Source organism: Myripristis murdjan, chromosome 22, assembly GCF_902150065.1.
Source record: "Myripristis murdjan chromosome 22, fMyrMur1.1, whole genome shotgun sequence".
NCBI lineage: Eukaryota > Metazoa > Chordata > Actinopteri > Holocentriformes > Holocentridae > Myripristis > Myripristis murdjan.
The window spans coordinates 24022304-24038501 of record NC_044001.1 but is presented as its reverse complement, the minus strand read 5'-3'; the positions used below and the strand labels follow the sequence as shown (position 1 = coordinate 24038501).

Genomic DNA, 16198 nt, shown 5'->3' with positions numbered 1-16198 from the left:
AACTGGAAACAGCCAATGTACAGACAACTTTATTATACAAATGTTACAAAATACACTTTTTGACGGCTTTTAACATTTCTTCACCCTCACAGTTAGAGGCTGAGCGATGTTTTGAGAAAGGACAAGAGAAGAAGAGGGCGGAGAGAGCATGGCAGGAAACCAGTGGAACAACAGTACTGTGGGATTTCAGACACAGAGGAATCCTGCTCTAGGCAAACACACGCACACCAATAGCTGAGTCACTCATAAAGAGAATCTTGTTAAAAAGAGAACTTTGAGAGGGACAGGCGCTGCGTGTTTGTGTGAGTGTGTGTGTGTGCGTACATGCACACGGACACGCACACCCTACACTCAGCTTGAGTCATTATCAGCTTGCGTTTCATCCAGTAAGCCATCCAAGTGTCCAGATGGTCAGAAAAGCTGCTTCAATGCTCTCCCTCTTTCTCTCTCTGCTACACATTCTCCTTTTTGGAAAAAAAAAAAAAAGGTTATGCCAGCATTCGACCGAAGCCAAGTAGGGGAGGGATACAGATTGGATGTCAGGTGGATTTAACTACAAGAGGAGCAGCCAAAGATTCAGAAATCTGAATCGAGATCACACTTTTGGTCAGTCCTCCTCTATTTTCCGCTTGGATGATATATAAGACAGACGATTCAAATGAAGGACAAAATTCAAGTGCTACCTATTTCTGTTATTTGCGCAAGTGAAAAAAGTGCCAGCAGGCCTTTTGCCCAGTGTCTGCGCTGAGGGGGGAGGGGGGGGCTATTACTCACCCTCGCCAATTTCAGCTAATGTGAATTGGAGCGGTGTGCTTTTGTTTGTCGCACGCTGAGAGAATGCAAATGCATCTAAAAAGCTGAAGGGACAGAGGATAAATGAAAGGTGCATCCTCATTATCTCCACTTGTCCTCCTCCAACTCCCTCAAAGTAACAAGAAGACAAGTCATGACTTTTGGTCCATCTTCAGTCTTTTATAGGCTCTGTAATATCACATTTTCTCTCAGGCTCTCCTAAGCTGAGTGTCCTCAGGTCTTGAGGCGGTGCTTCACGTATCAGTGGCACACAGAAGTGAAGTGGGTTGGGGCTGGATGGTCACAGTTAAGGAGATTGAAAGCTTTGTGTGGCTGCAGGTATAATCTGCAGTCTAAAATGTGGTAATTCTCTTGGGTCTTCTCTTAATAGCCGTACTTGTCGTTTAGGTGGGTGCGGCCATCTCCAGTCTGACCTGCGAATGAAGCACAGCATTTTTTAACATCAAATGAATTCTGATTTTTCCAAGTTCACCGACAGGATCAGTAACACACTGTTCCAACACGAGTCCTGCACGCATGCACACCAACCGGTCCCGAACAGACAGTTTGCAATGGGTTTTGGCCCTGAATCCGAGCTGCATTTGGCAGTCATTTCAAAGCTGATTTTACTACAGCTTATCTTATCGTTTTTAACTGACTTTGATGTGCATTCCTTGGCTAATGATGAAAATACCATTGCAACACTCGTTGCACAAATGGACCATGAAAGACTGTTTACTTCCTCTTTTTCCGTTTCTCCGGCCCTTTTCAAACTCCCCCCTTTCTTCTGTCCTTTGCCCAGCAGGCCAGGAACATGCAGCCTCGTCAGTGTCAACCCGACCTCGTCAAGACAGAGTGAAGTGTGTCTTTCTCAGTGTCAGACATCCAGTGTTACTGGACATAACACGATGCTGCATCAAGAATGTGCTTTTCAGAGTCACCCATCTATCAAGACCAGGACTTTAAGTACGAACTGGCATATTATGCAATCCCTAAGTATGAGAAGTAACTTTAGTCATATCTAGATTACTAAAACTGGCCTTGTCTACAAGTTTAAAAGCTCATTTAGACTCAAAAAGCTCATTGGAAAAAAAAAAAAAAAAACTACTGGGGACTGACTGTACATTGCTTGTCATGTATGTTTGAACATGGCCTACTGAGGGGCCTGAGCTATTTATCAAAATACTATTGAAATGGCAATACTGCTGTGTGCAAAAATGTGTGGCATAAAACTTATAAATAAAGTATTATGGTGCTACAAAGATGACCTCGTGTACAAATTGTATTTTCCAGATGACATTTGTTTGGTACAGGCCCCAGCAACAATCACACAATCACCATTTTAATAACTTTTTCAGTGAAAATGTCTATTAGAATGCAAAAATTATCATTCATAGTAAGACTGTGAATCATATCATGAACACTCTCACAATATTTGTAAAGCTAATCGCAACATTTTTTTTTTTTTTTTTACCATATCATTCAGCCCTACATAAAGACTCTCACAACTGAGCTTTAGGTTGGTTTTCCAGAACAGAAATGACAGTTTGCTGTGTGAAATGCATGTCTTTCAGTCGGTGGGGTTGTTTTACCTGACGGAGGCACCCAGACACAATAATCTGGGTCGTCTTCAGGATACTGTGCTGAGAGCGGCACCGGGGGCTGGGGAGAGAGACCGCGAGGTGGCATTTTTAAAATCAGCTGAGCATATCACCAAAAATTCAAAGGCGCTCACTTGCATACAGCTGTGGTGTTTTCCACATACATTCCTGTGTGACAAATTGAAATGTTCCTAAATGAGGGCCTACCCTGCTGGGGCCAATGACTTTCTTTTTGCCACTCCTCTTGGGGCTGGGATTGGCTGCTGGCTCTTCCTCTTCTCCTGCTTTGGACTCTACAGAGAGAAGTACGGGTGTAACAGCTCATACACCAGCACTGCTGACACAAACTGTGCTGCATATATGTGTAAGAGCAAAGACTAAAATGAAAAAGTGAATAATAATAGTGGCTGAAGACAAAACACCCACCTGGACTTGATGGGGCCGGCGCCCTCTTGGTGCTGTGGTGAGGCGCAGACTCCTCCTCTCTGCTCTGTTTAGCACGTTGCTCTGCTGAAAAATCATGCAAATGACACTGTGCTGAGTGGCTATCATCAGGGATATGCATACACTGACAAGAGGGTGAGGAAAAAACCTCTTTTATACATATATTTATGGTTATTTTGCCTCTGTTGAGTCAGCCATTAAAAGTGCACTGCAGTACTGAAGTAAAAAACAAATCAAAATAAATCAAACAACAGATTGTGTGAGAAACCAGACCTAGCTATGCAGTCTTGCTAAATTCTGTGTTTTGTCAAATAAATTTTAAAGTTTGAACAGACATCTGCACACTCGAAAACAAAAAAAAAAAATAAAAACACTGCTACAGCATCAAAAAACTGAGTGTATTGATGCCTCTTCAAGTTCTATTATTCTCCAGAACCTCTACAAAGCTTTTAATTGGATGCATGTCTTTTTAAAAAGTTTTGAAAAATGTAAGTGGTGTTGCAGTGTGAGCAGGGGGCAAACACAGACAACAGTAAATGAGGCCTGTATGCATTACACAACTACTGCCACCAAGTGGCAAGTAAAGCAACATGTTTATGAACATGTATGAACATAAAGGGAGGAAAACAGAAAAGCAGAATGCAGAGCGCATTTTACATATTTTACCTTTTTTTCTGCCTTAATATTTACCGAGTGGAAAACCTTACAATGGTGAATGATTCTTGCGGTGTCTGACCTGTGGACTTGTGGATCTGTGCCGGCTGGGCTCTTTGGCGCTGGGATGTACTGCACTCTTGAAGCTCAGCATTTGACTCAGCACTCCCTGCAGATTCTTTATGATCATTATCTTTATGTGTCTCTGCCTCTTCCACCTCTCCTTCCTCTTCCTCCTCTTCTTCTTCTTCTCCTCCTGGTGGAAGTTCTTTCATATCGAAGAGCTCTGCAGGCAAGTTTGGACGCTTAGGGGGCAACTTCTGCAAGACAGAATTAACATCCCAGAAAAATGAGCCAGAGAAAAAGAGATAGAGCACAAGGAGACAGCTGGACTGTAAAGAGACAAAGGGAAGGATGTAAATGGACATGGACGTTAAGGCCCAGACTTGGTCAAAGTCAGCTCAAAGACAACTTACTGCGTCTTTGGCTTTGGACATGCTGCACCTTTTTGCACCCATGGAAAGCTTTACTCAACCAGAGCTTAATAGTTCTGGACTGGTAAACATGTCAGACAGCAACAGAGCTGCACTTAAGCCTGTACTCAGCTCTCATGAACACCTACCCCAATGGTGCCAGTCTTCAGTTTGAACTTGCTGCCTCCTTTCATGGCACCAAACAACGGTAAGGCCTTCTTAGGCTTCTGTGGGTCTGCCGTGCCACTGTCACATCTAAACACATCAAGATGTCAATCAGTGACTCAAATGGAATTTTTCATGCTGCAACTTCATTATCAAGATTGGACATGTAAGCCTAAGATGTCATTTTCTTACATGAGTGAGGCGGCTGTTTAACACCGCTGTCTAAGACTGTTAAGATATTTTCACAGTGGCATGATGTGCACAATTTCTGTAACTTTCTGTAATTATGGTGGAGTGTTTCCAAAGAGTGCACAGCTCTTCCTCTCATATGCATTCTGCTTTTCAGTGCAGAAATTTTCCACAGGTATAAAATATCTGGTTTCTACTGCAGGGCTACGTGATGCAACCGAATGCTTAGTCATGGTTTCAGTTACCAAATTTCCTCTGAAACCAACATTGTGCAATGCTTTTTATGTGGCTGCCTGCAGAGATTATTTATCAGAGGGTCTGAAGGTTCACTTAAACTGTTTTCAGACCCGTTTAATTGTCTGATTACAGTCTATTGGGTCTTGCAGCACAAATCTATTTAATATTAGGTCTGTGTTTAATGAGCTGTAAAATTAATTGTCCAAAATTCTCTTAAATAGACCTTTTTGAAAACTTCCTGATATTTTGTGACTAGTGGAAATTAATTTCCCTGACTTTACTTAAAGTACAACTTCTTTGAAAAATCCAGAAAAGTACACAACCCCTGAATGTAGTATGGTGTCACCTTGGCTGTAGCGAGGGCATCTGGGCAGGCCGTGTGAGCTCAACCAGCTTCCGAATGCGTTGGGCCTCTTTGCGCAGGTCGGCCACGTGCACATGGAGCTTCCTCCGCTCCACGGCATCCATCGCCGCCTCAGTTCGCACTGCGCTCATGAAGGCGTCCAGGGGATCCTCAGTGGAAGAGGAAGACGAGTCTAAGAGAGAGACGGGTAGAGACGGAGAAGTCTTGGTGAGTTTACAAAGACACGCAAAAATACAAAGAGCACTGACATCTGCTGGCCAAAGAGGGGTGATTTAAAGATCCTGTGACATATGGCCTCCCACCAGTGAACACAGATTATTTGGACTCACCTTTCCCTCCAGCACTGAGTTTTTTCTGGTTCTCTGCCAGCTGCTTCTCCACCTCTGCCAGTTTGGCCACCTGATTAAAAATCACACACATAAATCAGGTGGCACAAACTCCTGTTCCAAAGGCTACTAGAAAAAAAATTACTCAAGATTTATTTTAACAAAGTAGTTCAGGCCTGCTTCCAAAGCCACTTTGTTCAGTCATCAATACCAATAAGTACAAAAGATCAGTTCCTTGAATTGAAAGAGAATGCTTAAATCTAGGGGCCCTTCTCTTGGCTTTATTATGGAAGCGATCCCTTTCACACTGGATTAGTGACCTAAGAAGCACATCAGCGTGAAAGGCTCAGGTGGGAAAAGCTATTTCGCAAAACAATCTTGGTCAAGAGCATTAAGAAAACCTGAGTCAAACTGTGTCCCATTTAGTTTAAGTGCAATGCTTTACCAGAGTTTAGAGTCACTCCTGCTTGGCTTATTTGTCCTGAAAAAAGCGTGGCTTCAGTTTTGTGATTTAATGTATAAATACATTTTGCAAGTTCACAGAACTTGTGTGGAGTATCATATCATCCACCTTCATCAACAGAGTGTATGCATGTCGGCTCTTAATGATGTTATAAGGTGAACATGTGGATATTAGCAGTGATAGTGACTGCCTGTGCATGAGGTTCAGCAGAGATTTCCTCCTGCAGCAGACTCATTTGAATCAGCAGACTGATATTCCCAGGTCATTTGTGAGAGAGGCTGTAGACTCGTACCAGTGACTCGTAGGTGTCAGGCCGCTCTTCGATCTTGCCGGCTTTCTTCATGCGCTCCTGCCTCTTCCTCTCCACAGCACCAGTGCGGTCCAGGAAGGTGTCGTCGTCGCTGTCGTAGTAGTCCTCGTCTTCCCAATTCTTCTTCTTGCGCTTACGGGACACTGGAAGTGGCAGCAGGGGATTATTTATGTAGATAAATCAAAGGGGTCTGTCTTCATAACAAGCGTCAAACTGGTCTATCGTTAGACAATTTGACTGGACTGGATTCCCACCTGCTTCCTGACGCAGAAGCCCTCTGGCCTCCAGGATGCGACAGGCCTCCAGACAACACTGGACGGCTGCTTCTTTCTTCTTCCCGGTGTGAGTCACCTCAGCGACCAGCTGCCTGCCCATGGCATCATCCACTGGCAGCCTGAAGATGAACGTGAGCCATGGGACACAATTATATCAGTTTGAAAAGCTGCAAAGGCAAAGGACTCTTCTATCAGAAATCTCTACAATGTCTCAACACTTCCCAAACTTTCCACTGAAAGTATTCTAGGAAGCCAAACTTGGCATTTATACACTTCTATTATCTTAAGTCACTTACTTTATTCTGCAAAGCCAAGTGCCGTGGTTTTTGTCTTCGTATTCAAACTCCAGCTCCTCCCCTGGGATAAAAGACAAAACAGTCAAGGCTAATGTATGAAGGAAACTGATTTTATGGTGCAAAAACGTTGAGCTGGGAATGTGGAATGAAACCTTCGGCTAGATTTTGATCATCACCTCTAATCTCACCAATGAAATCTGATTATCAGGAGAAGCACCTGTAAGAGCCAGGATCTGCGTATTTGTTCATTTGTGGGTTTGTTTGGAGCGTGTTCTGCATTTCGCTCTGCTTAGGGGAATTACAGCATGCACTTGTTAAGGCTGTGCAGAGCCCTGACAGCCCTGTGAGAAGAAAATCTGGTGTGTGTTCATAAGCCAGACGGCAGGGTGAAATCAAACAAGTATCAAGCAACTGGAGGCTGGCTTGCTGTTCATCCACATACCAGGATGTGATTTTCTAATGTAGAGGCTAGGTCAACACATGAAAAGTTTTGTTCAGTGATTCTCTGAGTTCCAACTGCTGCAGCACTCTGCCACTTTTCAAGTCAGCGTAGTTTCATTCACTCCAAGCCTGCACAGCACACCTGCCTTACAGCTGTCTCTCCCTTTTCTCTTTATTAATCCCTACAGGGAAAACAAGGTCAGCCGCCCACACAACAAACAATAACCTGACAATATAAAAAGAAAATTGAAAAACAATTTCTCCACTCGACCCCTCGACCCAAACACCTACCTCATTTATTTCAGCATTCTCAACAACAGAACTAGTTTTTTTTTTTTTTTTCTCCATTTCCAAATCATCATTACCTATACAGCGAGTACAGGATCATTCTAGACATATCCTCAGATGCAACGACAAAAACAAAATCCAACACAAGAGCTCCCACCTTCTCTGTCGTAGAAGCCCTGCAGCGCCTTCTTGGGGTCTTTCAAGTAGGCGGCTTCCTGGTCTTCATGAAACTCTGTGGCAAACGGGTTTTCCTCGTCCTCGTTTTCCTCTGGGGCCGCCTCCTCGGCTACAGGACGGATTTGTGGAGACATATGGAGAGGAGGGAATAGAGAGAACCAGAGGATTACTTTCCTTCTTAAGTTACTTGCCTGAGGAAGAATTTGATTCCACGTCAAACAGGATGATAAGGCGGCCACATGTCAACTCAGATGACATGTCTTAATCCAGCAAACAGCAGGGTCTCAAATTAAATGCTGATGGAATCTGTCTTTAGTAGATAAATCAATAAGGGGCTGATAACTTTTTGAGATGACACCATTTGAAAGTTATAGTCTGTATAGTTTTTGCCTGTTCCCAAACTTTTTAAAATACACTACAACAAACTCTCGTCATTTGAATTCCATTGCACTTAATAATGAATTACAAGCCTGATCCACTGTGACTGAACAAGTTTTGACTGGTCAAGTTTTAAATATACATGTGATGTATGATACACACTGATGATACACTAAATAGCACCAAAATTGTTGGGTGACACATTTGGAAGAAAAAAGGTATGAGTATGTATAGCCAAATAAGCAAAACTTACCCATTCCCCAAGAACAGCCTGAATCTTCACTTGACATTTTGCCCTGGCTCTTCTCGTTTCCACTCTCTCCATCCTTCTCCTCCTCCTCATCATCATCAGACCCTTCTCCCATCATCCTCCTCTCCAGCTCTGCTCTCTGTTTGCGGGCGTGCTCCTTCAGTTCCGTTACTGTTAGTTCAGACTCCTCTTCCTCATCGGATTCCGGACCCTTTGGATAAAGAGGCAGTCAGCCTGGTAATTTTGAATTTCCACAGACCACCTTTACACCAGGTATACACTTGCATCTCGGGTGATTAAATTGCTTTTAGATACAGCAAAAATGCATTCAATCTAGGTGTAAATGCACCTGAAGAACACACCAGAAATGCAATTACAGAAGCCATTTTCATTGGTAGTCAGAGACACTTTTGGGCACATTATCATCAAACTGTAACTACAATGTGACTTCACATCATGTATGGCAAGTAGGGCTGGGCGATATGGACAAAATCAAATATCACAGTAACTCTCACCACACAGCTCAATGTCCATATTGTGTCAATACTGTAAGGATGACTATTGGTGCCTTCATAAGACATGTACACACAAAAGATTTTTTTTATCAACAATAATTAATGATGTGGATATGATGACCAAGCAGGTGGAGGAAAATGACAGACTACAACAGAAGTTCATAAAATGGCAGCCCCTCACTGTAATGCAGCCTTTAAACAAGGAAAAGACAACACTCATATGACAATATTGTCATATGACAATATTACCGCATGTTAAATCTCAGATGATATCAAGTTTCATATCAGGATATTGAGATATACATGCAAAGCCAGCCCTAATAGCAAGTATGTAAGGCATCCAAGCAGGAAGTGCACACAAATCAAACAGGTGACAGGTGTAAATCTTATCTAGTCCTGATATGAGCAGTGGGACGCATCACTATTTACCTGTAGGATAAAAAGCCTGGTGCTGCCACCAAACTTCATTACGTGCCCAACACGAAGTCTGATGTAGGTCTTCGGGGGCATTTTGTTCTTGTTGACCACGGTGCCGTGTGTGCTGCCCAAGTCATGGATGTAAAAGCCTCTTTCCTCCCCGGCCTCGCCTCCGGGCCGCCCCCGGTACTGTATGACCGCATGGTACCTGGAGATGGAGGGGTGCTCCAGGGATACATCACACACAGGTAAACGTCCGACCACAAAGTAGCTCTTGTGTGTGAGGGGCACCGTATCAACTATGGTGCCGTTCTTGAGGATTTCAAGACCATAAGAGGTCTCCGGTGCCACCCCGCCCCACGGAGGCTCCGTGTACGGGAGCGGGGGGAACTTGCCCGCCGGTGGCCCTCTGGCAGGCAGCACCCTGGGCTTAGCGTCCTGCCTCGGCTTGACAGCAGCTACGACCTTTTCCTTGTCGTCTTGTTCACCCCCTTCTCGCCGCTTGTCCGTGGTTTTGTTTTCATCTGCAGGACTGGGGGCTGAGAAGCCGCCGTCTTGTCCTTCTGTTTGGTCTTTCTCCTTTTCTCCGTCGGGTTCTGTTGCTGTTTTGGACGGAGCCGCGCCGCGTTTACTGGCGAGGGAAGGCGCAGCAAAAATAGCGGGTTTCTTGAACGGGTCCTCTGCCTCTTGTCCGTTGTTGGAAGCGTCTTTCTGCTCTGTTTCATCGCCATTCTCGCTGCGCAAACCCTCGTCCGTTTCCATTGCAGTGTCAATTTCTGTTTCTGTGTGTTTCTCACACACGTCTGACTGCGAGGAGGCCGCCATGTTTATTTGGTGCGACGGTAAAAATTGCCCGGGTGTTCAACCGTGAACAGTATAAGATTATGAAAACGGGCCGAATAAACACGACTGGTAATACATCACCAGAAGACACAAGTGAAATGTGTATGTTATTGTAAGTGCATCGCATTCCGATGTATGTTATCATTTCACCCCTGTCAGATTTTTATTCTATTTTATTTTTTTTGGCGGAACTCAACCTTGTGTTGTTGTCAATCCGAAGTGCTTTACAACACGGACAAGGAAATCCTCACTCGTTCGCACCTGTGTTTCGACCAGCAGACGCTTCGCCCATCTATATGTGAGTTTTTATCATTGTGGGTCTACTATTTTAAATTTATGTGACATAATGTTAATCTACAGCTGCTCGAGAAGCTGCTTTGGGTCTAACCAGCCTAGCCTCCTAAGAAAAGGGCTATCTATGCGGCTGCCAAGCTCCTAAAACCCTGCATGTAGACAACTTCAGGCCAAACTCCAGTCATAAATCTGTCAGTCTAATAAGAAATTGCTTTTCGGCAAGCAGACGGCTCAGTTAGAGCATGATTTAAGACTCTCCATAAATAACTGTATTTCCCTCTTGAATTCGGCATGCATCTAATATCCAAAGGAAGTTTTATTTAGTACAATTTCAGCTGCTGAAACTGGTTTGAATATCAACACAGTTTTTTTCCGCCATAAATGACTTGGGTGGTATTGCACTGTATTGAAAAAGCGTTATTTGGTAGATCAGATGTTGAATTGACCATAACATAACTGAGGAAAGGTGTTTTGCGTGAGGGTCGCACGGCATGTACAGTTAAAATATAGAAAAATAATTAAACTAAAACATGAAAAACAAAATGTCATGGTAACCTCAACCATTGAGGCTAAATCATAAACTCTCATGCTCTCATCTGTTTTGGCTTGCTAAAGTCCGCGTCATCTAAATTAGTATTAGCTAGTATAGTGTGCATAATAAGAGAAAGGATAAAACTGATGTAAGTTAAATTAAGGTAAGGACTAATTTTTGCTTTTATTGTGGGGTGTTTGCCTTACAATAATTGCAGCTGGAGATCATAGTTTAACCATCTTTTGTTTACCCATTCCATTGCATATTGTGGTGCTCACTCCTTTTCCTCCTTTCCCATATCCAGACTCTACGTGAGCTTGCGTCCAGCTTGTGTCATTGATAACTGATCATGATGCGCTACTGGGGTGAGATCCCTGGACCAGCGGGGGCTCCTCCCAGCCGCAGCTCCTTTGACCTGCTCCAGCGTGAGTTTCGCTCGGTGGAGATGCAAGACCCTCCCCTGCACCAGCCCTCCGCTCAGCGCCCGAGGCCGACGACCATGCTGGACATCCCCTCGGAGCCCTGCAGCCTCACCATCCACACGGTGCAGCTGTGCCAGCACGCCCGCCGCCTCCGAGGCCTTTTGGCAGCAGCCCAGGCGCAGGCTCAGGGTCAGGGTTCAGCATCTTCTGAGGGAGGCAACAGGCTGGAAGAGGCTGATGCCAACCTGCCCTTGCGGCCGCCCACACCACCTGCCATGCCAGATGACCTGCTGCCCCTGGACAGCAAAGCCCCGCGGCAGCCCTTCCAGCTTCGCCACAGTGACCCTGAAAGCGATTTCTATAAGTGAGTTTTTCTTTTTTTCTGATTAAATACATGCCTATGGAAACATATCAACTGTTGCCTTATCAACTACCTGGAGTGTAGAGCTACAGTATTAACATTTCCCAACTATAACTGCAGTGCAAATTAAATAGTCCTCTGATTCTCCTGTCCTAAGGGGAAAAGGCGAGCCCGTCACAGAGCTGAGCTGGCCGTCCTGCAGGCAGCTCCTCTACCAGTCAGTGGCCACAGTGCTGGCCCACGCCGGCTTCGAGTCGGCCCAGGAGAGCGTGCTGGAGACCCTGACTGACCTGGTCCATGAACATTACTTGCGCCTGAGCCGCCTGTTGCGGGTGGCGGTGGACCGGGAAGCGCGACTGGGTGCCAGCCCGTTCCCAGATGTAATGGAACAGGTGTTCCATGAAGTGGGCATCGGCAGTGTCCTGGCCCTGCAGCGCTTCTGGCAAGTGCGCATCAAAGACTATCACAGCTACATGCTTCAGGTGAGAATCAGGGACGGGTCATAAAATTGTGACTGTTTTTAATATTTATTCACATGGATCGATGTTGACTTTTGTTGTATGGATGATAAGGCTTTTTAAAATGTTGTGATACATCATTAAGATGTATTTAACAGGGAGTAAGTAACCATGTAGTGTTCAAACAGCTGAGTTCACCCCTTCTGCCTCATATTGTTTTCTACTCATCATCCAGCAGCTGCTTTCAGTTGCAATTATTTCATTATCAAAGCCCCACACATACACAAAAAAGCACATGGGCAAACTTCAAGAAAGTAAAGTGCGATCTTGTTCTGTGTAAGCTACCATGGCTCTGCATCTCCAAATGCATCCAGCCATTCCTAAAAGAGAGGAAGCCGGACATCGCCAAACTAGAGCAACAACTTCTGTGCAAGCTGCTCAGAAGTGAGACAGAAGCCAGACTGAGAAATTTGCTTCCTTCAGTGCCAGCATCCTGTACATGACTGCCAACGATACGCAACTGATCAGCACAGTAGAAAGCAGAAACGATGGAAATGATTCTTTTTGTCCATTATAATTATGCTTTGTACTGAATATCCGAATATTCATGTACGCTGCATACTGGATTATGATCATGATTCAGTAACCACAAGAAAATGGACTCATCCCTAGTGAGGGTCTGTTTGTTGGTTTTAAAATGCTTCTCCATGAGTGATTTTAATCAAGTCAAAATCAAAACAATAGAGAATTTGCATGTTAATCCTCTGATCTTGGGACAGCTTCAGTTAAGCTTGTTAACATGAGCAAACTGCTGTGAGAATGTATACAAAGTCATCCTTGCACTCGCTATCACTAGAGGAAGGCCAGGGCCTATTGTTTGCCATCTGTCTATCTGAGATAGACAAGACAGCTGTGGGAATTACAGAATATTCAGTCGCAAAGCTTGAGTCATGCACGTCATAAAAATATGCATGCACTGTGTTTCTCAAAGTCGGTGCGGCGTTGTATTCAAAACTCTGCTTTAAGGTCAGAAGAGAATAATGTGATTCTTATTGAATTCTAGATTAGCTAGGCACAGCGCTGACCTTTCTTTATCCACCAGCCTGTTCCCGTGAAGTGGGACTAATGAAGATTTTCTCCCTTCAGGTTAGCAAGGATCTGTCAGAGGAGTACGAGCGGCTGGTGAACCCAGAGAAGGCCATGGAGGACTCCAAGCCACCCAGGATCAAGGAGGAGCCTATGAGTGATATCTCCTTCCCTGTCAGCGAGGAACCCGAGGCGGACCTGGCCTCTGGGGACCAGGCCCTGCCCATGGGGGTCTTGGGGGCCCACGGCGAAAGGCTGGCCACGGGCCTGGATGGTGACCACTCTCCACACGCCTCAGGTTAGACACATGCCCATTCAAATACATACATATGTGCATCTGCTGGGTTTAAAACTTGCTATATAAATACACCCCTGTGGAGTAATTAGTGCTATGTGTCGCATTTAACATCATTAAATTATTACCACATTACCTCTGAGCCATAATTACCAGAGACAAACAGGATTATCAGAGGGAAGACTGGCAGTCTCCACCAGCTTCAACACAGCCTTTTACATTGTGTAGCAGCAGGTCCGTTTTCATAGGAGGTTTGTTTTGTTTATGGCATGAACAGGAAATGTGTTTACTTTTAAAGTTAAAGTTAAGACTTTATGCTCTTCTGGTTTACTTCATCTTGGCTGTTATGCAGTAATCGACTTGATATTTGGTTTATGGAACACATGTGCCAAACTTTGATAGTCCACTTTCACTGTGTAGTCACGTAAATCAACAGCTGCATCCAACAGCCATCAGCTTTGCGTCCATCCTATCATAGGTCAGGATATTGCAAACAAATTGGCTATTGCATAGCATTACAAATCCTGCTTCAGTTTTATTTCTGAGGGAAACACATTTTCATGTACACTGTCGTAACGGCTTCTTGTTCGTAATTTTAACCATCAAATTTTAATAAGCTGCTGCAGTATAGACTCTTTGTGGAGAGTTTGTAGACTGTAGAACAGCGAGGCTTGCTTGAGAGATTCTGTATTTTTAAGAACGACAAAATGAGATACACCCTTAAAACTCTCAGCACCTGAGTTATTTTTATGCAATCATTTGTTTGATTTCTGTTGTTTGACTGTTGCCAGTTATAACTCATGAATGCTAATGTTGCTTGCTTCCTCTTCACTGCTCTTGCAAGGTGGTGGCGGGGCCAACAGCTCCCCCCTGTGGCCACAGGTAAAAATGGAGCCCCAAGACGGGGATGAAGGCCAGGGAGCCGGCCACCACCACCACCACCACCACGGGGTGCTGGGAGGAGATGTGTTCGAGGATGGGGGGCCCATGTCCACCATAAGCGAGTCTGGAGGTGCCATGGCACCTTCGCCTGGAGGTGCGGCATCAGATGCCAGCTACGCCTCACACTCCCCCGACTCTCTGATGGGCTCCTCTCCCGTCTTCAACCAGAGACCCAAAAAACGTGCAAAGAAGATGTGAGGGTCCTGCTCTGACGGTTGGAGGAGACACTCAGGAGACAGAAGCAAGTTTCCCAGGTCGGCTGTCCTGCAATAAAAATCCAACGAAATTTGAAAAGGTATTGAAAAACACTATGTGTACAGTTGCAAGCCAAGTCCTGGTGACTCCCCTCTTCCCATCTGCTCAGAGGTACAATACAGATCAAAGGACAGCAGGTGGAGGGGCAGTTCATCATGATGCCCCTCTCCCCGGCTCCGGGATAAACTGAATGGGACGGTCACAGAACGCTTCAGTAAGGAGCCGGTGATGACAGGAAGGAACTGAACTGACACAAAACTGCTTTATTTTGTAGTTTCTGAAGATTGTTTGTACAAGTACAGTGTTTGTGAAAGTAGCCCAGAATGTTGTTAGTGAACATATACATAGGGTTCAATGCCAAACGAATAAATGTTTTTCTTTTTTTTCTGGAAAGGCTTGAGATGAGTGTCTTTTACATAAAAGACTGTGTTAGTTTTACTCGGTTGTGGATCTGGCTAGTATCTTTGGCATCATAAATTAATCTGTTCACGATACAAATATTTTTGCTGTCATTAACCGATTGACCATTTAGTATAATCAGCAAATGTTTTTTTTTTACTTGAAAAATGCAATGAGAATGATGAATGCAAAATGAGAAAAGATTGATTTTCTGTTCATGAACTAACCGTTTCTACACTAAATCTGACAGCTGTATTAACTGACACACTCAAAAAATATCAGATGTCAGCATAACAAATAGTATTGGACTGACAGATTTTTTTGTAAGCCAGTATCTGCTGATGACGATAGTCTGCCAAATTATTCCATTATTCCATTATTAAACAGAGCCGGGCTGCACAGCAAGGACGGCCCCACTGATGGGACCCCGCTGGAAGGGTTGAAGAGATTTTTTTTTTTTTTTTTTAATCTTAACTGAATTCTTTGGCATTTATTTTCAAATGGGCGAATATTCCCACATGGTAAATTAGCTGACATTTTTAACATTTTTAATTTGAGTTGACTTCTAAGAAAAACTAGAAGGAAACTGTTTGAAAATGATTGATAGCTCTAGAAACCAGGGTAGACTGTTAAATGGTGGGATAACATTTGGTAAACACTGCTCTGCTCATACATCAATCACCACTCATGTCACCCATTATTGTTAAAAAAAAAAATCTACTGCCAACAAAGTTGTAATCCAGTGTTTCTCATGAGGAGGCATAGCCGAGTATACATTCTCATTCCCCCATTTCCTGCCGCAGGATTCTTTACATGTATCCCAAGGCAGCCGAGCGACCCCCACAAGATGCTGCTGGACACACGCTTCACACACCTGTCAACCTGAAGCTGCTCTGCTAAATTAGCATCTGTTTCAGTAATGAAGCAAAGCTGTGAATGCAACACCAGAGGCAATTATAGCCTGGTTGTCTGCATCATGAAGGCGACATCCATTCAGCCTTAATGGCAAATTAATTACAGTATGCATAGTTTTGCATGCCAAATGAGCAAGCTGTTTTGACTACATGCGATTTTCTTTTGTGCAGCCCTTTGTTTTTCACAATTAGGCAGGTAATTGTCCGTGCCAGCGGGAAACTAAGGAATGCATTGATGGGGTCATATGTATTCATATACAATTAGATACAATGATGCTCAGTTGTGATTTGTTTTGTTTTGTTTTGAAAGCACCTTGAAAAATGTGTTTGATTTGCACCGTT

General features: G+C 44.2%; 2 protein-coding genes across 4 annotated transcripts; one reads left to right on the top strand and one right to left on the bottom strand.

Annotated features, from left to right (window-relative positions):
- Positions 1-3: 3 nt before the first annotated feature.
- On the bottom strand, positions 4-9915 carry slc4a1ap (solute carrier family 4 member 1 adaptor protein). 3 transcript variants are annotated; one of them, XR_003927765.1, is made up of 15 exons: positions 9068-9913; positions 8127-8334; positions 7476-7604; positions 6590-6650; positions 6273-6412; positions 6001-6161; positions 5249-5318; positions 4902-5091; positions 4114-4219; positions 3574-3811; positions 2820-2903; positions 2601-2686; positions 2385-2454; positions 775-1226; positions 4-464 (listed from the first exon to the last, which is right to left on the bottom strand). XR_003927765.1 is itself a non-coding variant. In XM_030044439.1 (14 exons), the coding sequence occupies exons 1-14, from the start codon at positions 9878-9880 to the stop codon at positions 1177-1179; spliced, it is 2403 nt and encodes an 800-aa protein (XP_029900299.1). In that variant the 5' UTR covers positions 9881-9915; the 3' UTR covers positions 4-1176. The 3 variants fall into 3 exon arrangements, 2 of the variants coding, with proteins under 2 accessions (XP_029900299.1, XP_029900298.1); XM_030044439.1 differs by having other exon boundaries at positions 4-1226; positions 2820-2900; positions 9068-9915; XM_030044438.1 differs by having other exon boundaries at positions 4-1226.
- Positions 9916-10091: 176 nt separating this feature from the next.
- Positions 10092-15714, top strand: supt7l (SPT7 like, STAGA complex subunit gamma). The gene is made up of 5 exons (XM_030044440.1): positions 10092-10196; positions 11029-11510; positions 11665-11989; positions 13112-13349; positions 14191-15714. The coding sequence occupies exons 2-5, from the start codon at positions 11074-11076 to the stop codon at positions 14484-14486; spliced, it is 1296 nt and encodes a 431-aa protein (XP_029900300.1). The 5' UTR covers positions 10092-10196; positions 11029-11073; the 3' UTR covers positions 14487-15714.
- The last annotated feature ends 484 nt before the right edge of the window (positions 15715-16198 follow it).

What these genes read in the sequence shown, in the direction of transcription:
- slc4a1ap (XM_030044438.1), bottom strand. Translation starts at nt 9,880, where the DNA reads ATGGCGGCCTCCTCGCAGTCAGACGTGTGTGAGAAACACACAGAAACA. An exon ending in ACTTGGCTTTGCAGAATAAA is followed by an intron (nt 6,413 to 6,589) that starts GTAAGTGACTTA and finishes GTTCATCTTCAG; the next exon opens with GCTGCCAGTGGATGATGCCA. An exon ending in GCCGGCCCCATCAAGTCCAG is followed by an intron (nt 2,687 to 2,819) that starts GTGGGTGTTTTG and finishes TTCTCTCTGTAG; the next exon opens with AGTCCAAAGCAGGAGAAGAG.
- supt7l (XM_030044440.1), top strand. Translation starts at nt 11,074, where the DNA reads ATGATGCGCTACTGGGGTGAGATCCCTGGACCAGCGGGGGCTCCTCCC. An exon ending in CCTGAAAGCGATTTCTATAA is followed by an intron (nt 11,511 to 11,664) that starts GTGAGTTTTTCT and finishes TCCTGTCCTAAG; the next exon opens with GGGAAAAGGCGAGCCCGTCA. An exon ending in ATCACAGCTACATGCTTCAG is followed by an intron (nt 11,990 to 13,111) that starts GTGAGAATCAGG and finishes TTCTCCCTTCAG; the next exon opens with GTTAGCAAGGATCTGTCAGA.